Raw genomic sequence first — 25,853 nt, 5'->3', positions numbered from 1 at the left:
TCCCATGGATCCAGGAGGTGGCTGTTGACTTGGATCAGATAGCATCTCCCTATTTGTCGCCACGAGCTGAAATCTTACCCAGCATTCTCAGCCAGCCTTAAGCACCCACTTCTCCATGAAGCCTTTCCTGTTCTTCCTGAGTGGCGATGCTCTCCCTGACTGTGCTAGCCCCTCCTCTCTCCATCCGTCTCTGTGCTCCGTCCCTCCCTTGCTCCCTTCCTGTCTGGCCGCAAGGACTCCAGGCTGTGGCCGTGTCACCCGTGTGCTCCCTCCTGCAGGACCCAGCCCAGGGCCTGGCACATAGGGCATGGCAGTCCCCGGGTGATGTGCTCAGCAGAGGCGCATGGCATTGTGGCGGGGGAAGGGCTTTGTCCATCTCCAGCAGCCCTGGCTTCAAGTTTCAGCTGCATTGCTTCCCACACGTTTGACTTTGGCCAAGATGCTTCACACCCCTGAGCCTCATTTGCCTCCTTGCAAGCCGAGCCTGTAGTGCCTGGCTCCCAGGATTGTCATGAGGGCTAATTGAGCTTGTCTCCGTAAAGCCCTTCAGGCTGCCTGGCATCTGTTCGGTACTCAGTAATTATTTCTTACAGAAAACAAGGAAATCCAGACTGTCACAGAATTCCAGGTTGGCAGGAAATTGGACTAGAGATGCCTCCTTTATATCAGCCTAAGTCAGCGAATTTCCATAGCACACCTGAAAGTCACAGTGATGCCATGCAACAGAAGTTCATTTCTCACTCATGTAATAAGTCCCAGGGTGGCTGGGGGTGCTCTGCCCCTTACAAGTACCCAGAGACCCAGGTTCCTTCCATCTTGTGGCTCTGTCCTCCCTGAGGGTATGTTGGGTCCTCTCCCAGGCCTGGCAGTGGGGAGAGAGGGGAGGATGTGGAGGGCTCGGTGGAAGGTGTGGATTCGGCGCCATCACTTCTGTCCTGACCTGGGGACCTGCTCCCACCCAGCTGCGGGAGCGGCCAGGAGGCCCAGGCAGGCCTAGTGCCAGGAGGAGAACAGGAGGGGCTTAGATGTGCCTGTTGCTGGCAGAGGTGGTAACCGCGCTCAGTACTTTTCAGCCTTCCACCATTCTGGCACCAGCTCCGTAAGCTGGGGGCATATTCCTAAACAACATGTATTATTAGTCATTTTTCTTTAAAGTATTCAGCTTTTTTAACCATATTTTTATTTATGAAAGGTCGCTTTATAACATCTTTGAAAATGGCGAAGCAGTATCACCTGCCAGAAATAGATACCAGTAATTGCAGGGTTGTTCCGTTCTAGCTAGCTGGGTCTGTTGTTGAGTCTGTTAAAAAAAGGTGGGGGGGATGGATATTGGCCAGTGCCAGAAAGATGAGAGGTCGAGGAGGGAGCAGCACTGCCTGAGACTTCTTTGATGTTCTCAGAATGTTCAAATGAGAATTCAGTGGGGATTAACCACCCTGTGCAACCTAAAGCCACTTAAGCACCAGGTCCGCATATTACCTGAAATCAGCCTGGGTCACACCGGTGGCCCGGGTGCCACACTTCGGGAAATGCTGGCTTCGGGGACAGCTTGCACACGATATGTACAAATCCAAAACTGGGTGCGGGGAGGGGTGGATGAGATTCACTGCTTTACCTCGTAGCACTTAGCACTGTACAGTTTGCACCTTGATCTGTGAGGGAGGAATTAAGAGTGTGACTTGGCCAAGGGAAACTGAGGTCCAGGGCAGGACATGACCCTCTCCAACCCCCCAACCCTCCCCGCCCCCACTCGGAGGGCCATACAGCAGACTTGAGTGCCCCTTCCTTCCACTGTCCCTGACTGCTGTCTTTGGTTGGGGAAGGCTTCCTCCTGTAGGTGTGACTACACGGGGCCCGGGCCTGTGTATTCATGCTGCTCTCCCATCTCTCTGTCCCTGGCACCCATCACCTGCCTGGTGCATGTGGCTGTGTTTGCAGAGGAATGCCAGCCTCCCAGGCCTGCTTCGAGGAGGCAGAAAATCAGAAGGCGGTCCTGGGCCTGTTTGGGAACTTGTCAGCCACTCACTGGCCCAGTGGGTGACATAAATGTGTCTGGTGACAGCATTAGTTGGTACTGGTACCTGGGGGACCGTTTAGCTGCACGCTGTTCAAGGGAGGGCTCCCCCTGTGCCCTGTCGTGCCTTTTTTTAAAAAATTTATTATGTTAGTCACCATAAAATATATCATTAGTTTTTGGTATGGTGATCCACGATTCATTGTTTTCGTATAACACCCAGTGCTCCATGCAGTACGTGCCCTCCTTAGTACCCATCACTGGGCTAACCAATCCCCCCCTCCCCCCTCCCCTCTAGAACCCTGTTTGTTTCTCAGGTCCATAGTCTCTCATGGTTCATCTCCCCCTCCAATTCCCCCCCACTTCATTTTTCCCTTCCTTCTCCTAATGTCCTCCATGCTATTCCTTATGTTCCACAAATAAGTGAAACCATATGATAATTGACTTTCTCTGCTTGACTTATTTCACTTAGCATAATCTCCTCCAGTTCCATCCATGTTCATGTAAAAGTTGGGTCTTCATCCTTTCTGATGGCTGAGTAATATTCCATTGTATATATGGACCACATCTTCTTTATCCATTCATGCGTTTTTGACATTGTTTTATCCTTTGGACTGGGGCCGAGTCCTCCAGTGATCTGTTCACGGAGTCAAGGTGTCAGCTTCCTCTCCTAATTCCCCTACCCCCACCATGTCCCACCTCCTCAGGCAGCACCAAGCCCCGCCCACTGAAAACAGGCAGTGTGCCCCGGGAGTCCCAGGCAGCTGGCCAAAAGGTATTGTTATTCCCATAGTGGAGGTGAGGAGGTGGAGGCCCAGGGAAGTGGGGTTCGTTCATTCATTCATTCATTCATTCACCATTCATTTAAAGATTTATTGGGGAGGGGGCGCCTGGGTGGCTCAGTCGGGTAAGTGACTGCCTTCGGCTCAGGTCATGGTCCCAGGGTCCTGGGATGGAGCCCTGCATCGGGCTCCTGGCTCAGCGGGGAGCCTGCTTCTCCCTCTGCCGCTCCCCCTGCTTGTGCTCTCTCTCTGTGTCAAATAAATAAATAAAAATTCTTAAAAAAAAAAAACAAAAAAAAAAGATTTACTGGGGAGGATTCCAGGGAAAACAAGACTGACTTTGTCTTTACCTTCATGATGCTTCCAGGCTAGTGGGGGATAAATATGGGCTGACAATGGGGAGCAAACCATGGCGTAAAAGGTTATTTTTCATTGTAATACGGACTGAGAAGGCAGGAAAAGCGGATGGGGTGGTAAAGAGTTTGTGGCAGAGGAAATAACTGGATCAGCACGGCCATCTGGTACTCTTCCTCCAGAAAGATCCTCCCAGACTGCCTCTGCAGTCTGATTTGGGTCTCCCCTCACCCCTTCCCTGGCTGAATGAACCTTTTCATCAGACCTGGGCACGGCCTTCAGATCACTCAGCACAGCTGCGGTGTGGCTTTTGCCATTTAACATTCTGTGTGATGGAGTCTAAGCTCTTGAGAGCAGGGACCAAATCTCTTTGCCCATCACTGGGTCCTGGTGCTGAAGCCAGTGTCAGCACGCAGCAGGTGCTCAGAAAATACTTATCCAATGAAGGAAGGCGAGAGACAGAGAGGAAGAGGCCAGTCCAGCTGCAGTCAGATCCCCAGCCTGGGGATGCGGGACCCATGCTCTCCTCACCTCACACCTTCCACGAAGCAGCTCAGAACCCCAAACAAGGGGAGACCCCCTCCCCCCAGCACCTGGCAGAGAGCTCCAACTCCACCGAGATTAGGTGCTTTGTTGCCATATCTCTGTGTTTGGAAATGTTTCTAGTTTTCTCCCAAGGGTGTAAGTACATCTGAAAGGATTTATTTCTCGAGCAGTGAGAATGGAAAATGTTTCCTACTGACTTTGTCCTGAGGACTTGGGAAATCAGACATTACTCAGGCCCTGCCCAAAGTGGGAATGGGCGGCTGGCTGCCTGTCCAAATGGGACGCCACCAGGTACCCGCCCCCCCCTCCTCACTAACTTCACTTGCTTGAGATGGCACAATAGCCCCCAGAATCTGAGGTCGGGAAGTTGGGAAGGAGAGGACACCTGACATTCCACGCTCACCCCAGCCTAAGGGTTAGGCCTAACTGTTCCCATTTTGAACAAATAGGCTCAGAGCGGTTGAGGGCTGGTCCCAAACTCATACAACTAGCAAAGTAACAGAGCCAGCCCCTAAACTCACGACTTTCTGACCTCCAGAAAGTGATGCCTTCTGTTAGATACCTGACCTTGGAAGCTCAGCTTGCCCATTTTTCAGTTTCAGTTGAGCAATTTTGTTCAATCTGGAATGGGCAGGTTTCTCTAATCACCTGGGCCCTGTGTCCCACCACATTCACCCACCGCCCCACGGCTCTGTCTGGTCCAGGATGGGCCTAGGATTCTACATTTTCAGTGTCCTCAGTGATTCTTAGGGTCAGGTAGGCTGGGAAAAGCCTGAGGTCTGAAGTCTTTACCGTTATGATTCAAATGTAATCCTACAGCTGAGCACAAATCTGAGTTAACTTAATTAACAATGATCATGAAAGTGTTCGTGGGACTTAAGAGTTTAGAAAGCCCTTAGGAGATGAAGTGTGGTCTGGGGATGATTGTTTTCTCTGTAGATGAGGACACTGAGGTTCAGAGGGTTCGTGCAGCTGGCAAGGGACCTCAGGAGCACGGCTTTCCTGAACTCAAACGCCATCCTTGTTTAGTTTGTTGAGGGAGGCATTTTGCATCTTGCTTGGTGAGTGCTAGTTAGGTGCTCAGATCCTTCCCAATGACAGAGCTGTGGGTTTTGACCCCTCTGGGTCCCTGGTACAGAGAACTAGACCTAAAGCTGTTCTCTGCAGTCAGATATTTCTGGAAGGAGGGAAGTGAGAAGTTGCAGGTGCTAGACAGTTGGGGGGTGGGGGTGATAGTGGAAGTAAATGTTTATTGAGCGTCTCCTGGGCATTGGGCCCAGTGCTACATGCTGCAAATATGTCATCTTACTCACTTCTCACAACGAACCCATGCGGTGGGGGCTTTTACTTCCCCATTTTGCAGGTGGAGGCAATTGAGGTAGAGCGATGTGCCCCAGTGTTGGTGCGTGTTAAGGTTCTGGGCTTATTAGAACCCATAAATATGGGAGCTGGGAGGGCCTCAAGATGGATGGAGCCAGTCACTAGTTTTTGGAGCTGGGAAGGGGGGACCCGAGGTTCTGAGAGCTGAGGGGTTCCACCCAAGTTCACCCCCCAAGCCAGGTGGTACGGGGCCGGTTTCGCTCTCAGACCTGCCTGACTTTCCCCAACTCCACTTTGGTTGCTCAAGCTATAAAACTGGGTCACACTCAAAGCCAAGTGGTTTGTCAGAGCTGAGCTAACCCTGAGTCAAAGGAGCTATGAGAGGGTTCACCCACCCATCTCCACCGCGCCCTGGGTCAGGCCCCTGGCAGTTGGTTGGGGCCATACTGGCCGCCGCCTGCCCTGCGCTCACTGGAGCATGACGAGTCAGCCACCCAGGACCCAGGCGTCTTCTAGAGCTGCTGTTGCGTGCTGTACCTGGGACAGCTGGGCTTTGGGTCCTGGCGCATCCACCCGTGCTGCGTCCTTGGCCAGCTCACCTCACCTCTCTGCATCGGTTTTTCTGGTCTACAAATGGGGACATGAATCCTGACACACACACACCCCGCCCCCCGGCCCGCCACCACCACCAACCCTAGGGTTGCTGAGTCGAGTTAAGGAGAGAACCTCGCACAGCTCCTGGAGCAGAGGAGGTCCCAGTTCTGCGTCATGGCCCCTCTACTTTCCTTCCCCTATTTATGAAACTTCCTGACAGGCTTGATCTGCTAATGCAGAGACTAAACCGGTAGCACTGGGGGTTGAATTCTGCTCCCATCACAGATATTATTTCATCCTCACATTCTTTTAAGCAAATTGAATTAAATGCCAGCACTTTCAAGTTAGATTTCACATAAAAATCGATTACCATTGCCTCCTGAAAAATGGGGCTCTCTGGGCTCCCTGGCCAGGTGGCAGACGTAGCTATCACTAAGGAGTGGCCACATGCTCCCCCACTCCCTGTTGCCTGGTCCCCAGCTGTCTCCCCTTCATTTATGAGACCTGCATCCTAGTTCTTAATAGGCCAGCTTCTGGGCACAGGCAGGTCTGAGAGGAAACAGGCCACAGGCTGAGCTGGGCTGGGCAGAGCCCTGGGACCATAAGCGGGTGAGGAGGTGCATGGGCCAGGCAGGGAGGTAGGTGAGTTGGGTTAGGGGCCTCAGGCATCCTGCGAACCTCTCTGAAATGTGAAGACACTTTTGTAAAGAAGCCAAGTTTGTTTGACCTAATGGAGGTTAGGAGTCCAGATTCCTGTCAAAGACTGCCTGGGCCCAAGTGTTCCACTTGCCAGCTCTGTGACTTTGGGCAAGTTACTAAACCTCTCTGTGCCTCACTTTCCTCATTTGCAAAATGAGAATAGTGGGTTGTTCATATGTGTGCCCTGACACATGGTAAGCATTCTACATGTCAGTGGCTAATAATCCCATCCCCAAATAGGAGATTTGTCTAACATCTTCTTTAAGAGATGGTCTGGAAATGTTCTTGGAGAGATCAGCCTGTGTCTGGAAATCCCAAACAGAGACTAGTATAATTGAGTCTATTCCTGCTAAAAGAAAATTGCCAAAGAATCAGGTGTATTGTCATCATTGCTGGAGGGGGGGCAGTTTTGAATGTCTCATGACTCCATTTTGAACAGAATGCTTAAAGATTCTATTAAGGACACTCCATGGGGAAGGAGTAGAGTGGAGAAGAGTGAGGCCCAGAGGTAGCTTTTAATTTTTCAAAACGCTGGTGCATTCTGCCCAGGTACCCTGTGTCGGTAGATTAGCTTGCAGGACCTGGTTTCTGCTGGCCAATGTCATCTACCACCTCACAGGGTCTTCCTGTGGGCCTCAGGCCCACAGTGGACACCAAGGACCCAGGCAGGGAGGTCTCCCTTGGAAGGAGCCAGTGGCCTTTGGGATACAGCAGAGACCAGGGTTAAGAGCTTGGTCTCTGAGTCTCCCACCAGGCTGCCAGTGCCTTGCTCTGCCTTGGTCACTGCTGGGTCCCCTAGGCCTAGGACAGTACTGGGCACACTAAAAAAATGTGTCGAATAGTAAGTGAGCAGAGTTCGAATCCCAGCTGTGTTTGAATGACAGCTCTGCTGCTTGCAGGCTCTCTGATTTCTCAGCGCCTTACCCACATCATCCGTGGGGATAGGGGCGGGACCTTCTTCCTGGGGACAGGAGCACTTCAATGACATAATGATGGGAAGTTGTCCAGCATGGCACCCAGCCATTGGAAGGGCCCAGTACATATGGCTGGGATTATTTTTGAGTTTGCATAGGTATTTGAACCTTGATACAGGCTACCACATCGGCCTCTGGCCCTGTGGGTGGCAGCGTTGGAACTGCCATTTTGGAATCTTTACATGAGCATATTGGCAGCCCAGAGAAGAGAGGGTATGCGGGTTTGGCCGACGGAGAGGAGCTCTGGGGAGAGCCACCCCTGTTTGTCAGGAAAGCGCCTGTGTGTACTTATATGTGTGTGTGAGTGTAGCATGTGTGTGAGTGTGTACGTGTGTGAAAATGTGTTCACGTCTTTGCCGAAGGCCCGGGGTAGTCATCATTGCCCCAGCTGGTGTCACAGTGTAGGGCTCCCAAGTGTGGGGACGTGGGATGTGGACTTGGTGTCTGCCCTCTCACCAGGCTTAACTGGTTTGCCATGAGCTCTTGTTGAGGGAAAGATATTGCACAGGAGCTATGATATGTAGGAATGTCTAGCAAGTGAGCTGGACCCACAGAGGTCAGTGACTTGTGAGTGACTCCTGGGTCTGCTGCTTTCTCAGGGGAACCTCCTGCCAGGGACCTCTCCGCTGGCTTTAGAACACATTCGAAGCATTTCCCTCACTTGGTCCCCCATAGCAGCCCTGTAGGGAAGGAGTTGCCCATTTCACAGATGGGCATATTGAGGCCCAGGGGGTTACAGTCTGCCCGGCTGGCTAAGGGCAATTTGCTGGTTCAAATGCAGATTCCCACGGCCCCACCTGGAGTTTGTGATGTGGGGCATCAGGGCCCTGGCCTCTGTATTTTAAACACCGTCTCTGGGGGCACTGTAATGATCAGGAGAGTGGAACCCCAAGCAGGAACTTCAGGCTCTGGCCCTGTTGTTTGCTCAGTCTGGCCAATCATGGCACCTTTCTGGGATTGATTCAATTTCCTCAGCTGTGAGGTGGGGAGAGCAATAGTGAACTTCTAGTAATGTGAAAATTCTAGAAGCAGCGTGTAGCACTCTTAGGGTCCAGTGAATACACATTTGTTGTTATTATTCCATATGAGATTTGTTATAAAAGCAGTTTAAGAAACAAAAGGGGCGCCTGGGTGGCTCAGCCGGTTGAGCGTCTGACTCTTGGTTTTGGCTCCGGTCCTGATCTCATGGGGTCATGAGATCCAGCCCCATGTTGGGCTCTGCGCTCAGCAAGAGTCTGCTTGGATACTGTCTCTCTCAAATAAATAAATAAATCTTAAAAAAAGAAAAGAAAAGAAGGAAGAAAAGAAAGAAACAAAAATGCTATCTGTATGTATAATGCATCAAGTATTACAGGTCACCCTACTCCCCGATGCTGTCCGCCGAGTGGTGTTCTCTGAACACCACTGGGCTGGGCCGGGATGGGGTTGCTGGTTTCCAGGAGGGCAGTGGGGACAGGAGAGGAAGCACACTCACCTGCCTCTTGTACCTGATCTGGATCCAGGGAACATGTCCCTGGATAGGCCCCCACACCCCTTGGCTGGCAGCTTGGCTGGGCCAACTGTTCCGCTCAGCACTTGCGGTGAGATGGTCTCTGTCCCTGCTAGCACCTTGTTTGCTCCTTTGTTCACTCATTCATGAACTGTTGTTATCTGTTGAGCACCTGCTGTGTGCCACCCTCTGTGCTGGAGCTGGGGTTTGAAGCTAAACGCCACCGACGTGGTACCTACTCTCATGGAGCTTCTGTTCCGATGGGGAAGATGGACAATTAAATGAGCAAGAGTTTTCTTTTTTTTTTTTTTTAAAGATTTTATTTATTTATTTGAGAGTGAGAGAATGAGAGAGAGTACATGAGAGGGGGGAGGGTCAGAGGGAGAAGCAGACTCCCTGCCGAGCAGGGAGCCCGATGCGGAACTCGATCCCGGGACTCCAGGATCATGACCTGAGCCGAAGGCAGTCGCCCAACCAACTGAGCCACCCAGGCGCCCGAGCAAGAGTTTTCTGAGCGAGAACATCCAGGGAACTCTGGGGATTCTGATCGAACTTTCTGCAGGGCTGGAGGAGGGCCTCCCCACGGTGTCACCCCCGAGACCTTAGTGATGAGCGGAGCCAGGTGGATGCCAGGACGAGGGGTCCAGTCCTGCGCAGAGGCAGGGTCAGGAGTGAAGTGTCAGCACACAGCGAACCGGAGGATGCATCTGGGGCATGATGAGCGTGCCCTTGACCCTCAGCGCAGTGAGGATGGGTTTGAGCAGGGGAGCCAAGTTCGATTCGTGGTGTGGCAGCCTGCAGGGCTCTGCTGTAGAGGTGGGGTATGGTGCGGCCCGGCAGGGCCAGGCAAGCCTCTGCTGGCTCTTGTGGTGTTTAGTCTCTCTGCCAAGAAGCTGCTTTGATTCATATTTTCCACATGGACTTGATGTTTGGAAAATGTTGACCTTCAACTAATCAAATGTCACTTATTAAATTGTAAGTCACATCCTATTCAATTAAAAAAAAAGGACAATGGACCTGTGACTTAGTTCGTGGCCTGTTGGCAGGAGGCAACTTGACGGTACTTGAGGCCAGAGAAAAGGCAGGTGCCTTATCAGTGACCTCCCCCCGCCACCATGTCCCTGGGGGTGGGCCGTGTGTCGTTTCTGTGAGAGGCTGGCTGGACTGATGGTGAAGCTGGGTTAGCAGCCAGACTGGAGAGGCTCAGACAAGACTGGAGTGCTAGCCCAGGCGGGCAGAACTTAGCGCTGCTCATAAGAAGCGGAGTCCTGTTGGGAAGGTGGGGTCTGTTCACACACAGGCTGGAGAGGAGTGGAGGCCACGTAGGTGATAATGCTTGACCAGAAAAGAAGCAGATGGCAGAACATGCACAAGTGGGGAGTGAATTTGGGGGCTTCCTGGAGGAGGGACACTTGAAAGATGAGCCAGGGTCGATCAGTGAAGGGCAAGGGATGGCATTCTAGCCGAGGGGCTCTGCAGCCTGATAACAGATTGGGAGGCAGGGAGAGTGGTGTCAGAAAGAGTGGGGGTAACAACAGTTTGTGGACCTGGCCCAGGGTCTGCACATTTTTGCATCAGGCAGTGGGGAGCCATAGCAGGTTCTTGAGGAAGGGCAGTGTTTAGGACAAAAAAAGGGATCAAGTGAATGTAAGAACTCCCTAGGGCATGGATGAAGGGGAACTGAAAGCCTATTGGCATGGGTTCGTATATTTCCCAGGGATGTCGAGTGAGTGTTCTCTCTGATGGGATGACTGCTCATTATTCACACTCTCATGGAGGCCAACCTGAGACTGAATTCATGCATATGAAATGCCTAAAGCACACTGCAGGCATACAGGCAGCATTGGAATTGTGGCCAAGGGTTGGGGCCCCTGAAAACCCCACCGCAGCGAATTCACAGTCGGGGAGTTGAAAAGCTTTTTGGAAAATAGCATTGGGGCCCCAAGGCCACTCGTAGATATTAAGAACATGTTGACGTATTTGAAGTTCATTAAAATAATATAGAGAAGAGAATACTCTAGATGTTTTAGACATTTTAAAGTAGGAGTAACAGGAACTTCTTTCAGCTTCATGTCTTCATCTGCAAAATGGGCCCAATGCTAGTGCCAGCAGCTTCACGGGGCCATTCTGAGGATCGCAGGGGCTGATGCAGGTGAGACGTTTGGCATTGGACTTGGCTAGAGTAGGTTCTCTGTTGATAAGCCTGGAACAATCCAATTCATTCTCGCTTACCACGCTGACTTACTACAAGTGTAAGCATTTCTGTTCCAGCAGTTTCAGGGAGATGCTAATAAATTTGTTTCACTTTTTTGCAGAGATGCCCTGCGTAAGAGACTTTTCCCGCTTACATCTAGAACTCACTGCCTTGTGTGAACAGTCACTTCCCTGGCCCCACCCCCTCTCAGCTGTGGGACCTCAGGCAGGTCCTTCATCCCCCTGGGACTCAGTTTCCTCATCTGTAACAATGGACTAATAATAGCACCCCACCTCAGTATTGCGTGAGGCAGAATGAGATCACGGACGTGAATTATCAGCAAGTGCTCCTCCATGGCCCCCAGGTCAATGACCCCCTCCTCCTGGGGTCCTGTGTACCCCCAGCAACCAAGGCAACCCTGCCCTCTTACACATGACTCGGCTTCCTCCCCATGTTCTTGTCTTCCACCTTCCACTAGAGTTCCTAGAGTAGGAATAATCAAATCTAGGTCTCCCCATCTGCTTCCGGCTTTACTTCCCTTTTCACTTTTCATCCCCCAAGGCTGTTTGTTTGACCATTCATTTATTCATTCATTCTCTCGTTTATTTTCACATATTCATGCTGGTCATTGCACTCAGCACTAGAGGTCCAGTGGTGAACAAGAGGGATGTAGCCCCTGCCATCATGGAGTCTTTGGTTTCAACAGTGAAGTCAAACACCCAATTAAATTTGTAGTTCTCAGCTGATATGAGGGCTGCGTAGGAGAACACAGAGGGCTCTAGGACCTGAGTCTTCTAGGGATCAAGGAAACCTCACTGCAGTGACTGAGCGGCTCTTTGAAAGATGCCTAGGGTTGAAAGGGATGTAGGACCAGGTGAAAGGCGCAGCCTGGGCACAGGCTGGAGGCAGAGAGGATGCTGTGGCAGGTGGAAGTAGGGCCGAGGAGAGCTGGGCTGGAGGTATCAGCTGAGGCAGGCCATGAGGGCCTCGTAGGGCATGGTTAGGAATCTATCCTTTATCCTAAGACACCTTCGACCTATGAAGGAGTTTAAGATCTTCGTGAAAAGCTCACCCTGGACTGAAGGGGAGGAGCGGAGCCGGTTAAGGTCCTTCTGCAGCGTTCAGGTCAGGGGGGTGGTGCTCTGTACCATCACATAGCCCAGGGCCTTCTTGAATCTCCCATTGGAGGAGCCACTCAGCTGGGGTCCTCAAGGCCAGAATCCTTGTGTTGATATGCAGGAAAGTTAGAGACACCAGGGTTGTGTGTCCCAGAAGCTTGGGGGAGGACGGAGGAGCCTTTGATGAATCGCCGGCTACCATGTGTCCACGAGGATTATAAGGTTGGCTGCTCCCGTGAACCCAGGAAAAGGCTTTTTATTTAGAGCCTTTTGGCATACCCAGCAGGTCCAAGTTCATAATCTCAGTTAACCTTCCCAGCGCTCCGCGGACAGGGGTGAGAGTGCCCTGTTGTCCAAAGAAAGAAAACAGGGTTAAGCATTTGTGAGGGACCTGCCCCACATCCCGAGGCTCCTACCTGTGTTTTGAGCCAAAGTCCGAGCTCCCCTGCCCTGTAGGTAACAGCAGGGCGGGCCCCCTGTGATCCTGAAGCTCTGTGGATGGGTCACGTCCAGTCGGAAGCTCTGTAGGTAGCCCACGAGGCCTGTGGTTGGAGGAACATGCTATGAGGGCATGACTTCTGAGGTTCACGTTGCCTTCTTCATACACTACCTGGCCCAGGCTCCCCTTCAGACACCCAGGATCCCTCTGGCCCAGGTGCACAGCAGGTGGCCTTCCTGGGGAGGGCTCTGCCCCGCTGCATCCCCCCCCCCCGTGTCCCCTCCCCCAGTCCATCCTTTCAGACCTTGGGTGGAGGCAAGACTGTTCCCTGTAAATACCAGTCCCCTTACATGTGCATTTTTCCTCTATGATTTTTCCTGTTTTGATGAAACACTGCTCTTGGCTGTTCAGGTTCCCAAGAGGGGACTGAGGCCCCTGCCCGGCCAGCCGGTCATTCAGGAACTTTGCTCCCAGGCCCAGCCCCACACCCAGCCCACATTCCGCTGGGGCCATAACCTTCGTGCTCTGTGTGAATGGGGCCCGTTCCTCCCCCACCCCCAATTCCCATGGTTCCCACGGATGCCTCCTTATCGCTTTTTCCAGCTGACTGAAAAAGGCTGCATTCTGGCCCCAAATTACCACCCCCACCCTATGCCCTTTCTGTTTTCTGTTTTCTCCTAGACTGAAGGGTGTGAGAGTTTACTACAGTTCAAGGTCCCGCCTGCCTCTGAGCCCACAGCAGGACCTGACTTACAGGCTGCCTGTCGGGGAAGGCCAGGGGAGGTGCCGGTTGACGACGCTAGCCCAGTAATTCACTGGGCAGATGCACCGAGTGCCTACCCTGTGCCAGGCATTGCTGTAAGCGCTGGGCATAAAAGGGGTGAACGTTAAGTATCGTGGTGCCAACAGCACCATCCGCCCGCCTATAGGAGAGGCGTAGCTGCGGTCATTGGCCCCACTTTGCGGGCTAGAACTGAGGCTCAGGGAGCTGGTCTGGGCTGCTCAGAGCTTTGGGTCACTTCTCTGCCACCTCTGTGGGAGCCGCTTAGAAAACGTCCCTTCTTCGGGGTTCCGGGAGCCCTGTGCAGCCCCCACACCTCCTTCAGCTGAGTGGGGGCTCGTGTCCGGCCCTTGCTGTCTGCCCCAGTCAGGTGACCTGTGCGGGGGGCAGCCTGCCCATCTGCCCAGGGTGGCCTTGCCGAGGCCACAGCACAGCCAGTAGGTGGTGGCTCCAGGATTGGGAAGCCAGGTTTCTCTACTCCAAATTCCAAAGTCTGTTCTTTGGGGTTCTTGATTATATGTTGGCCGGGTTATCTCTGTTGCTTTTTATCCGCCCCCCCTCGTGCCTACAGGCCTTGTCTTAATCACACGACTCTGCCAGAGGCACTTCTGTTGAAAGTATTTGTCCTGAATAATTATAAGCTTTTAATCTTACCTTTGATGTATATTTACCCATCCGATACTCATACATGTTTGTTCGTTATTTATTCATTCTTTCAACAAACAGCGTTTATTCAGTGCCAGGCCCCAAGCCAGGGAGGGGAGGGACAGGTGAGCCCGTGAGCTCCCGAGTATATAAGGCTCAATCCTCCCATGGTGGGTGGGGTGGGGGGAGTGGGGGCAGAGGAGGGCAGGGGTGGGGGGGTGTGATCAGGGTGATAAGCAACGCCAGAGCAGCATTCTCAGGGCACCCACGCCACTCTGCCTTCTCGAGCCGATGAACTCATTCCATCCTCACAGCCGCCCCTGCGCGGCCCTCAGGAGCTCACTTGCCCAGGGTCATCCGGCCAGTGGCAGAGCCAGAATTTGAACCCCGGCACTCTGGCTCCCAAGTCTGTGCCCTTCACTACAGCACCATACGGTGTGACCGTGAGCTTGCTAGATGAAAAAGTGGAAGGAGCGCATGCAGATCTCAGTACTGGGAAGGGGGGCTCTGAGGTGTGTGTGGCGGAATCGAGGCCTGCAGGCGCCTCGGGGGGAGCAGGCCTTGGGCTGGTGCCGAGCATGGGTCCCAGCCTCCAGTCTTTCCGGAGCAGGAGACGCAGAGTGATCTCGTGTGAGGGAGAAGTCCAGGGCATTAGCCACACCTGTGTTTCTTTATGAGCACAAAAACATATTCCAAAGCCAGACCCTGAGTCCCACGGTGTTTGGAGCTCGGCCCAACGGCCTGGGCCGGTGCTGTGTGGAGGAGGAAGGGGCCTGGCTGGGGCGGACGTGGACTAGGCCAGCCTCGGCTGGAGCCTGGCTCTGTTGTTGACCGCCGGGGTCACTCTGGGTGAAACCTGGTCCGCCCTCCTGGGCACTCGGTACTGTGCTTCAGATCCACCGTGGAGAAGAGTCCAGAGTCCTCTCCCCAGCCTGCAGGGCCCTGTGTGATCCATCCCCCACCCCCACCCCTGATGACCTCGTCCTAGGCCACCTTCCCCTCCCTGGGCTTCAAGCCCTGGTGGCCACTGCGGCTCCTTAACCAAGCTGCCTTCACCCTCTGCCTCAGAGCCTTCGCTCCTTCCCTCCCCTCAGGTCTCTGCTTGGAGGGACCTGCCCTGACCACTCGGCTGGAAGTGTCCCCCGTCACATTCTATTGGATCATTGTGGATGCTGCTTCGTTGTTCTTGGCACACTTCAAAACAATCACATCCCCTTTTTGCTGATCAAAAAATGTGTCTGTCCTCTCCGTGGAAATGTAAGTTCCTCAGTGCACAGGCCTTGCCTATGGTGTTCACCCCCACGTCCCCAGCACCAGTAGTGGAGGCTGGCACTGGGAACCCTAAATAGGTGTTGGCTAAATGGATCAGCCTCGGCCCACTGATCTGTAAAATGGGAAGCATCCTACTGACGTACTAAAGTTGGTGTAAAGATGAGAGTATATTTAGTGCCTGGCACATAATAGTTTCTTAGGATTGAGACACAGAGCAAGTGTGAGGCCCAGGTGTGAATTACCAGCCTAGTTTAAACTCTGTACACAGCAGAGCTGTTTTGGCACTGCTGGGCTAGCCTGGTGCTCAGCAGCTCTTAAAATCAAGGTGATGGGGAAGGCAGGATGAGGTGAGGGAAGGAAAGAAGAAAAGAGAAAAAAATAGGAAAGGTGTTAGGGTGCAGTGGACTGTTTATCAGCAGATAAGTAGGAAGAGATGGTTTATCTCAAGGCCAGCTTGGCCACTAGAAAGTTTGTAAATTTCTGCCGAGGACTTGTATTTTTAAAACCAAAAAAAAAAAAAAAAAAAAAGGCACAGGTATTCCAATTAATGAATGTAGAAGAAATGACAGAATTTGAAAATCACCATTAAAACACCATGGTAATATGGGGTGCCTGGGTGGGTAAGCGTCTGATTCTTGATTTCGGCTCAGGTCACGATCTCATAGTTGTGGGATCAAACCTCTCGTTGGGCTCCACACTGAGGGTAGAGTCTGCTGAAGATTCTCTCTCTCCCTTTCCCTCTGCTTGTGTGCTCTCTCTCAAAATACATTAAAAAAAAAAAAAAAAAAGGAACACCATGGCAATAATTGGTACAGTTAAAATCTGCGTGCTAAAATTAGTGGGTAAAAGCTTTAGCAGAAATAAAATATTTAGATAGGCTCAGCGTATTTCCCCCACATATTTTGTCATCACAGAGGGGAACACAGTTCCTTACAGCAGGGACCCCTGGCAGATCCCGCCTTAGCCAAGTGCTCAAGCCCAACATTGCTGGCCATAAGACATGGACATCACGCGCCCTGACGCCGAACATTGGCAAGGGGCTGCATCGTGGTGGGATTCTTCCCAGAAATGCACAGCCTGGCTGAAGGCACCGGAGAACATCAGACAAACCTCATTTGAGAGAGGTTCTACAAAATCCCTGACACACTCTTCAGAAGTGTCACAGTTGTGACTGATGAGGGAGGACCTGCAGCTGCCACATAGTGGAGCAGGCCGCGAGGACACAGCAGCCAGGTGGGGCCCTGGATTGGATCTGAGGCCGGAAAAACGGGTGAAATCCTGATGGTTTGCGATGTACTCGAACGTCTTGTTCCAAAGTTCATTTCCTGTTTTGAGAATTTTTCTGTGGTGGTCTAGGGTTCTGGAAGGTGTTCCCATTGGGGGAAGCTGGGTGAAGGGTGTAGAGGGAACTTTCTGTACTATTTGTGCCAGTCCTCCGTGAGATTGAAATGATCTGGAAATGAAAAGCTTAGAAGGATGGCATGAGCTGAAGGGGAAGGGTGAAGTGCAGGAGAGGAAAATGTAAGCGGAGGCTTCACTGTGGCGTCAGGACCACGCAAGCGAGGGTGTGTTTGCGGAAAGGCCTGTTGATGGTGACGGGAGTTTGAAAGCACGCCTGACAATGGTAAAATCCTGGTTCCATGTTTCCATGAAGAATTCTCCACGGTTGGTTGGCCGGTGGCCTTGGCAATGCCCTTCCTAAAACGGGTCCATTTCTCTCCTCTTGAGCTCTGTCACCTCTTAGCAGGGAGCATGTCCTTTGATGACACTCACTGCTGTCAGGATGTGCAGAGCTGAGGTGGGACTCCCTGGCCTCAGGTTCAGGGAGTCCTTAGCAGCGTTTGCCAAACCGCAACCACTCCTGGGCCACTTTTACGCTCTGCCATATCTACCTTTGCCTTTACTCTTATAAACTTCATAAACTTTTTTTTAAAATGGACCTACTGTAAAAAACTTGAATAGAGAGTTTTTTGAAAAATATGTTACCTCATCCCTGTGAAATGGAAAACCAATGTCACCCACTGTGAATCCAAGGTATCCATAAAATCAAAGCAGGGTCAAGAAAGTTCTTCATCACGGCCCTTGCTGATAGAAGGTTCCAAGGCCTGCTCTTCTCTTTATCAAAAAGTGAGATTATTAGGTGTTAAAAGACCTACTTAAATGAGACTTCTAAACTTGTTCAAGAGGGGCACCTGGGTGGCTCAGTCGGTTAAGTGTCTGCCTTCGGCTCAGATCGTGATCCCAGGGTCCTGGGATCGAGCCCCACATGGGGCTCCCTGCTCAGCTGGAAGCCTGCTTCTCCCTCTGCCTGCCGTTCCCCCTGCTTGTGCTCTCTCTCTTTCTCTCAAATAAATAAATAAATAAATAAAATCTTTAAAAAATAAAAAAAAATAAACTCATCCAAGAGACTTGAGAGAGAAGTGGAACAGGAGTAACTCCCTCTCCAGGGGATTCCTGCTGTTTGTCACAACCCCAGTCTGGGTTCCACCTACAACTGTCTTATTCAGGACCGCTGTGAAGCTGCCCCAGAGCCACCTGGCTCCTTCCCGAGGGGCACAGCTGGCCACATTGTCAGGCCTTCTGGGGTCTGGCCCACCCCCTTCTTCAAGCCCAGGCGCTCAGGCCTGACTGTGTACGTCATAGGCCCGAAGCTGCTTCCTCTAGGCAGCTGTACCCGATCTCCCTTCAACTTCGGGGCACTTGGAACCTTAAAAAAAGAAACGTGGCTTCCTGGAGGTAGTGGAATTATTCTCCTAGTGCACTATTGTTCCTGCACAGTTCTAAGAACTGGGCTTTGTTGCCCCGAGCTGGTACCTGCCTTGTCACGGGGCTGTGTAGCGTTCAGTGGAACAGGGCTTTTAAATGCTTTTGGCATTCACCCTCTGTAAGAACTGCATTGTGTATTTTAGCCCAGTGTATAATGTATAGGAACTCAATAGAACAACGCTTCCTTTTATTATAGGCAATGCAAACAGGTAGTTTCTATTCTGTTGTAATCTAATTTTTTTAATGCTGGCTGCAATCCACTAAATTGATTTTTCAACACACAAATCAGCCGTAACATACAGGTGGTAAAACATTGCTCTGGATGGTTAAAGCATGAACCATACTAATGGGTCCCATTATGGGGGAGGGGTCACCTGATATGTGTGAGGCACAGTAGTGAACACTGTCGTCTTTAATCTTGACCACATTTTGCGCCTTAGGTCACCAGATCTCAAGAGAGGGCATCACCTAGCCCAGGGCACACTGCAAGTAAGGGCAGAGCCAGGATTCGCCTCTCGGTCAGCCTGACTTTTGTACATGTCCCTGGGACATGGAACCCTTCCCCTGTGTATCTGCCATTACACCTCGCTCGAGATTGTTCCCAGAGGAGATGTCAATAGATACACAATGAGGGAATCACATGTCAAGCTGATAGAGAAAGAAATTCAAAAACAGCCTCTTGATTATCCTGAGCCGGTGCAAAAGGTTTCCAAACCTGGCCAATGGTTAGATATTTTTTTTTTTTAAGATTTTATTTATTTATTTGAGACAGAGAGAATGAGATAGAGAGATCGTGAGGGTCAGAGGGAGAAGCAGACTCCCTGCTGAGCAGGGAGCCCGATGCGGGACTCGATCCCGGGACTCCAGGATCATGACCTGAGCCGAAGGCAGTTGCTTAACCAACTGAGCCACCCAGGTGCCCCTGGTTAGATATTTTTTCTTTTAAAATTTTAAATTAATTTTTAAGTTGAGGTATAGCATAGCTCACTGTAAAATGCTCTCATCTTGAGCATATGGTTTGATGGCTCGTTGCATACACACAGCCACAGGACTACCCCCAGACCAGGACCCAGAACCTTCCCAGTACCTCAGAAGGCTCCCTTGTGCCCCTTCCGAGTCAGTACTCCCCCCACCAAGAGGGGGCCCTTCTTCTGACTTCCCTCATCACTGGTTAGTTTTGCCTCTTCCTCATGGCACGTAAATGGAATTATATGTGACGTGTGGGGGTCTACTTTCATTCAGTGTGACGTCCGTAGGACTTACCCACTTGGCATGTATCTTCAATTCATTCTTTTCTGTTTTGTAGTGTCTGATTACTTTTTGGTACTTTTAAGCTTCTTAAAAATTCTTCATAGAATATTTTAGACATATAGCATAGAGATTAATCCACCCCCCCCAATGTAAGAAACAAACTTAGGCTGCCATATTCCTTTTCTCTTCAGATTTCCATCTTTGATGCATCCCGACAGCCATCCCAGTATAACTGCTCTCCTGAGTATGCTATTGATCCTTCCTGTGTGTGTGTTAGATTTTTATTGCCTGTGTGTGAATTCTTAATGGATCCTTAATTTGTGTGTGTTTGTGCTTTTTTTTTTTCATTACTGAGCCCAGACTAAACTTATTCTTCTAGTGTTCCAGGTCTTTCTGGAATTGGGAACCTCAGCTCTGTGCTACTGAGGTCCAGAGAGTTGGAGCGGAGTCCAGAAGGAAAGGCCAGTTGGGGAGAAGCAGGAAGAGAGCAAAGGGGTTGGAAGTCTGGGGTGTGGGAGGTGGGTGTGCAGGGAAGACACTTCCACCTGTGTGAAGCAGCTCTCACCTGGGGGTCCCTGAGGCCCCTGTGTCTGTCTCATCTTGGACCTATGGGGAGCTTGCGTGCCCCTCTTTCGGACCTGATTTTCTGGGCCCACTGGTGCCACCCCTGCCAAGGCAGTTCTCAGAGGGACTTGTTGGGGAGAACAAGGTTCTCCTTTGAGGAGAAGAAAATGCTTGTGGTGCTCTGTATCTCACACCCTCCAGCCAGTGACGGGTAGGGTGGTGAGCACTCATTCATGGGGCCAGGCACCATGCCAAGTAAGCACTTCCCACGTTCTAACACATGGACTCTCTCAGAGCAACCCAGTGAGATGGGCACTGTTTGACAGACTGGGAAACTGAGGCACCTGGCATTGAAGTAACTTCCCCAAGGCTACAGCTAGCAAGTGGCAGAGCTGGGACTCCCAGCCAGAAAGGCCCTCTCCAGACCCACCATGACCTATATACTCGCCAGCCTCAATTCCTCAGAAGGCAGAAAGCGTGCAAGCCATTCCTTCTGGCCGCTCACCTTCTCTGACTACACATTTGTTATGGAGGTTTTCTTGACTTTAGCTCCAGGCAGGCAGGGCCTACCTTTGTTTGGCACATGTTGTATCTCAGGGACCTAGCCCAGCATCCAGAACAGAATCAATGCTAGTGATACCCGTGGGACAGATGCTGAGTGAGTGAGTGGGCCACAATGCCGATGCAGAGGGGTGGAAAACCATCCACAGGGAGGCCTTTGAGTGGAGTCTCTGCCAACTCCAGGCTTGACGCCCAGCTGTGGGGAATCTGAAAGTCAAAAGTTGGAGTCCCAGCTCCAAGGCTCCCTCGCAATGCCACCTTGGACCGCCTTAACCTTCCTCATCTGGAAAGTGGGGATCCTGACAGTGCTACCCTCCTGGGGTCACTGGCACTGAATGGCAGGGTGTGACACACCACCGTCCATTCTGGGTACAGGTGGGGCAGGGGGCCTCCCAGGTTGGCGGGTCCTGTTTGGGTGAAAGGCCAAGATGGTTTCGTGGGAGAACACCCGAGTTCCTATTCAGGCCCAGCAGTTCCGTGGAACTCGGTGGGCACATTTGAGCTGTGTGATTGGTGGTGTCCTGTAACTTTTCCCCGTGTCCCTAGTTCCACAACCGCAAGCTGCCCTTGGTCCCTGCCTCTGTGTTGCAGCCCTCTGCTGTCATCTGACGCTCAGGAGACGGCTAGCCAGGCCTTAGTTGGCTGCAGAGGAGCTCCTGGGCCGCTCTGGGCTGACATCCCCTGGGGACTGGCTAGGAAGGACAGCACTCGTTTTTGCTCACACTCATTTGGCTTTGTAGACACCCTTCCTGGCCCTGGTACTAACCAGCAAGTTTTCAACCCCATCCTCAAATGCGCCCACTGTTTACCTTGCCTGCATGGTGTGCTCAGCAGGGCCGTTCATAGGAAACGCTGAGGACCTCTCCGTCATAGCTGGGAGCTAAGCTTTTGTGGGTGCCTCTTTGGTCCCAAGGGCTCTTTCTGCATTCCACTTACTGCTCTCCTCGCCCTAGGAGGGGGTTGTAATCCCCACCCCAGCCCCACTTTACAGATGAGTAAACTGAGGCACAGAGAGGTCTAGCCAGTTGCCTGAGCACAGTCAGGATTTGAACTCCAGCCCAGGTTGTCTTTGTGAGCCCAAAGCCCAGGCTGTCTCCACTTCGCTCCGTGCTGCTCTGCAGAGAAGGCAGGAGTAAGCCCATGAATGCTAGTGACAGCCACAGTGCCCGTGATGGTGACAGTTGCAGCTAACGTCTGTCACGTGCTTGCTCCGTGCTGTGAACTGTAATCAGCGCCCAGCATGCGCTTCCACATGCAATCCTCACTCCATGAGGTTATCGGCATTTCTATCCCCAGTTTACAAATGACAAACACTGGGAGTTCAGAGAAAAGTTTGTCCAGAGGCATGCAGCTAGTGCATGAGACAGTTGTGCCCCTCGCCCTGCCGATCCACACCTCGGGGTTTGAAAAACCAGGTACACTTTGACATCCAGACACTGAGATTTGCTCGGTGCTGGAAAGAGCTGAATTACTAAGCCACGAGAAGCCACAGAGGAACCTTAAATGCATATTACTAAGTGAAAGAAGCCAATCTGAAAAGGCTGCCTACTGTATAACTCCAACCATAGGACATTCTGGAAAAGGTAAACACATTCTGGAGAGAGTAAAGAGATCATTGCCAAGGGGGGAGGAAAGAATAGGCAGAAAACAGGATTTTCAGGGCAGTGAAACTAGTCGGTATGAAACTGTAATGATGTCATTATCCACGTAAACTATAAAAATGTCATTATACATGTGTCCAATCCCATGTTCTGTACAACACCACCACACCAAGAGTGACCCCTGATGTAGGCTAGACTGTGGACTCTGGGCGATAATGATGTGTCACTGCAGGTTCATCCATCGTAACAAGGGTCCTGCTCTGGGGGTGGGGGGAGATGCTGGTTCTGGGGGAGCCTGCGTGTGTGGGGAGCAGGGGTTGTATGGGAAATCTCTACCTTCCACTCAGCTTTGCTGTGAAGTCTAAAACTGCTGTAAATAACAGTCTATTTTTAAAAAGCAGACAGGTACACAAGGTACTCGTTATTGCTTGGGCTGCCACCAGCCTGCCCCTTGACCTGTGTTCTTCCCACATGCCCCATCAGGGATGTAAAGGGGAAGTGTGTGGCTGTGCAGGAGGTGGGGGCTGCCCTGGCTAGATTATCTGCGGGCTAGTCTTTTCCAGGTGTTCGTCCAGGCCTGCTGTCAGGTGGGTTTGACATTGAATCCAGGAGCATGCATGGTGTGGAGAGCCAGAGGGAGGGAATGGTGCAATTGGGTAACCAAGGGAGGCCAGAGGGATGTCAGGCATGCCGGTGGACTCTGCCAGGGGATGGACTGATGCTCCCATCTGGGGAGAAGGAAGGAGAAGGTAAGGGGAGGTGATAACCACATTCTTTGGTCCCATTCCCTGGGACAGCATGTGCTCAGAGGAGGCTGGCCTGGCGCTTGCCAGGCATTGCAAAATTCAGGCTTAGTTGAATCAATGGCCTTTGGAAAAGTACATTTTGCTCAGGAGCCAAGTAAAACTGAAGACTCTGCCACCAGCACACTGAAGTCAAGAGCCCTGACTCACACTGAGTGGGAGGGAGCTGAAGGCAGGCTGTGGCCCTCCAGTGGGCCCAGGCTCCCTCTGGTGCCAGGCCCCTCGGCCAGCTCAAGACCCTTGACCAGAACAGTGTGTGTGCCATGCACAGCATCCTCACGTGGTTCTGTCAGGGCTCAGACCCCCTTCGTGGTTTAGAAATTTTCCGTCCCTAGGAAACCATGGGCAAAATGAATCACTGTAAAAATCTAATTTTCTTATTGATTTGCTTTGTCAGTTTAAAGATGACTTGTCTCTAAGATGAGTCTTTGGTAGATAACCATTCCAAAAGCCTAAAGATTTTGGGGGCATCTGGGTGTGGTGGGAATAGCTCTGCTGGGACGCACACATAGTTCCCACATGGGACCTCAGTTTTTCTGCCTTTAAAATGGATCTGGACTAAATTAGCCTTGCCAAATACCCAGGAAGCTTGTCACTAGTGTCCCCATTGCCTTGGCAGACACTGCTAATCCTTCTCAGCCTTCATAGCTGGGCAGCCTGGAATTGATCCCAGAGACGAACCTTCTTGGCCAAACGGGGACTCCGTGATCTCAGTTCCCTTCTAGCGCTAGAACATTTAGATCTCTTTGCCCTCTCCCATCTTCATAGTTGTACTGCTTATTCTGATTTAAAAAACTCAATATTTAAGCCCAAGCTCACAAATTTGATTGTCCCCAGGCCAAATCTGAGCCACAGAACTATTATTGTTTTATTTAAAAAACAAAACAAAACCAAAAAAACTCATTGCCATCATTTTTAAATTAGTGATTTCACATAGGACCCAAGATTTCTGTTTTTTGGGTTGTTTTTTTTTTTCCTGATTTTTGGCCACTCCAGGGCTCCTTGTTTCAGCCAAGGGCCAAGCTGGGGGCTTTCTGCTCCCTTCATTTTTTAAATTTTATTTAATTTTTTATAGTTTCAAGTTGTTATTTAAATTCCAGTTAGTTAACATACAGTGTAATATTAGTTTCCGGTGTCTGCTCCCTTAAGCTGGGCTTTGGCCCCTTCAATTTGCCACAGGCCCCAAGCCTGCCGACTTCTCTCATTTTTAGTATCTACCTGGCCTCAGTAGGCACTTTTCTTTTCTTTTTTTTTTAAGATTTTATTTATTTATTTGACAGAGAGAGACACAGCAAGAGAGGGAACACAAGCAGGGGGAGTGGGAGAGGGAGAAGCAGGCTTTCCATGGAACAGGGAGCCCGATGCGGGGCTCTATCCCTGGACCCTGGGATCATGACCTGAGCCGAAGGCAGACGCTTACCAACTGAACCACCCAGGCGCCCCAGTAGGCATTTTTCTACTTGGGAGTGTACTACCTACAGAGATGCATGATGCCTGGTTGTCTCTCATTTGGTGATGTGAGCAGTAGGTGATCCGTGCCTGGGCCCACTAAGTCATTTGGGAAACTTGATGTTTCCTAGAATCTTTTTCAGAGGGAAAGGGTATTTTCTATCTATGAATAGTCACTCCCTAGTGGTTTTATATTTTTATTTTCCCATGTGGGCTTTCCTTAAAGCAAAGGCTTAGATAAGCTGTGGACTGTTGAGGAAAGCAGGGATGAGGCAGATGTTGACAGTATGGGGTGGGGAGGAGGTCTCCTTCCCCTCCTTCCCTCTGTCACTCACCCCTGCCTCCTGTAGGCCTCCCTTATGAAGTCTCATTGCTGGTGGGTGGTTAGGAAGCCCATGGCTTTCAAAGGGTATTCACCTGCACATCTCAGGTGAGCTCTTTGCCTGCGAAAGACCCAGTCTTCTGTGGCCCAGTGGGCCTCTTGTTACTTAAAGATGATGCATGCCCCCTACTGAAGAGTGCAGTGCCAGGTGCTAGGGAACCCAAGATGCGTAAGGCCAGTTCCTGCCCTGGGCGAGTTCACAACTTCTAGGGGAAAACACAAATAGTATTAATGAGATGGAGTGGGTTGCGCCGTTCATTCATGATTACAGTTCACACATGTGTAGTAACAACACACCATGGGCCTTATGATGACAGAGTGAAGCTCAGGGACTGTGGGCAGCCCAGAAGGTGGTGCCTCAGCCAGCCTGGGGATAATTAGAGATGGATTCTCAAAGAAAGGGATGTGTGAGCTGAGTTTTAAAGAATTACTGGGTTGGGACGCCTGGGTGGCTCAACTGTTAAGCTTCTGCCTTCGGCTCAGGTCATGATCTCAGGGTCCTGGGAACGAGTCCCGCATCGGGCTCCCTGCTCGGCGGGAAGCCTACTTCTCCCTCTCCCGCTCCCCCCTGCTTGTGTTCCTTCTCTCGCTGTGTCTCTCTCCGTCAAATAAAATCTTTAAAAAAAAAAAAAAGAAAGAAAGAATTACTGGGTCCTCTGACGTCTCCTCCCACTCCAGCTATGTCAGCCTCCTTACTGTTCCAGGAGCCTGCCAAATATGCTTCCTGCCTCAGGGCCTTTGCACTTGCTCTCAGTTCAGCCTGGATTGTTCTTCCCTGGATATCCACGTGGCTGCTATCTGACTTCATTCAGATCTCCATTTGCATGTCACTTTGTTAGATGGGGCTTCTCTGATAGCCATCCCCCCCACCCCATCTAAAACAGCACTTATATTATACTTTGTCTCCTAGCTTGGTTTATTTTTCTTCATAATATCGGCATTGACATATTAGTTCATTTATTATTTGTCTCTTCTACTAGGATGTAAGCTAGGCAAAGGCAGGGAGTTTTGTGTCTGACCACTGTTGTATTCCTAGCACCTGGAAGTGTTTGGTATACAATAGGTACTCAATCATGACAGAAAGAATGAGCTGGTGGAGGAGGAGAGAGAAGAGGTGATGCAAACAGAGGGCACAGTGCATGTAAATGAACGGAGCTGGGACAGAATGGGCCTCTCTGGAACAAAGAGTGTTGGTGGGGCCATGAGGTGGGTGGGAGGGAGGAAGGGAGGGCAGGTAATGTACAGATAGGGACAG

General features: G+C 51.2%; 1 protein-coding gene and 1 long non-coding RNA gene across 4 annotated transcripts in view; one reads left to right on the top strand and one right to left on the bottom strand.

The window, feature by feature from the left end:
• ERGIC1 (endoplasmic reticulum-golgi intermediate compartment 1) overlaps positions 1 to 25,853 on the top strand; it is a 104,324-nt gene that overhangs the window by 11,708 nt on the left and 66,763 nt on the right. Inside the window, exon 1 of one of the 2 annotated variants that reach the window (XM_064596561.1) lies at positions 15,188 to 15,206. The exons of the other annotated variant lie outside the window; for it this stretch is intronic. Within the exon in view, the coding sequence (XP_064452631.1) occupies positions 15,205 to 15,206 (2 nt within the window). The 5' untranslated portion in view covers positions 15,188 to 15,204. Of the gene's footprint in view, positions 1 to 15,187; positions 15,207 to 25,853 lie in introns of those variants that run through there. 2 annotated transcript variants of the gene reach the window in all.
• LOC135365412 (uncharacterized) overlaps positions 10,819 to 25,853 on the bottom strand; it is a 32,407-nt gene continuing 17,372 nt past the window's right edge. The window contains exons 2-3 of one of the 2 annotated variants that reach the window (XR_010413216.1): positions 12,039 to 12,626; positions 10,819 to 10,975 (exon numbers count right to left, since the gene is read on the bottom strand). This is a non-coding gene — a long non-coding RNA (uncharacterized LOC135365412). Of the gene's footprint in view, positions 12,627 to 25,853 lie in introns of both variants that reach the window. The other variant, XR_010413215.1, reaches the window with a different exon arrangement.

Source organism: Mirounga angustirostris, unplaced genomic scaffold (genome assembly GCF_029215605.1).
Source record: "Mirounga angustirostris isolate CCGP_5_RB_7025 unplaced genomic scaffold, mMirAng1.0.hap1 SCAF_7, whole genome shotgun sequence".
Lineage (NCBI taxonomy): Eukaryota > Metazoa > Chordata > Mammalia > Carnivora > Phocidae > Mirounga > Mirounga angustirostris.
The sequence above is the reverse complement of the archived record's forward strand: the minus strand, read 5'-3'. Positions and strand labels throughout refer to the sequence as shown.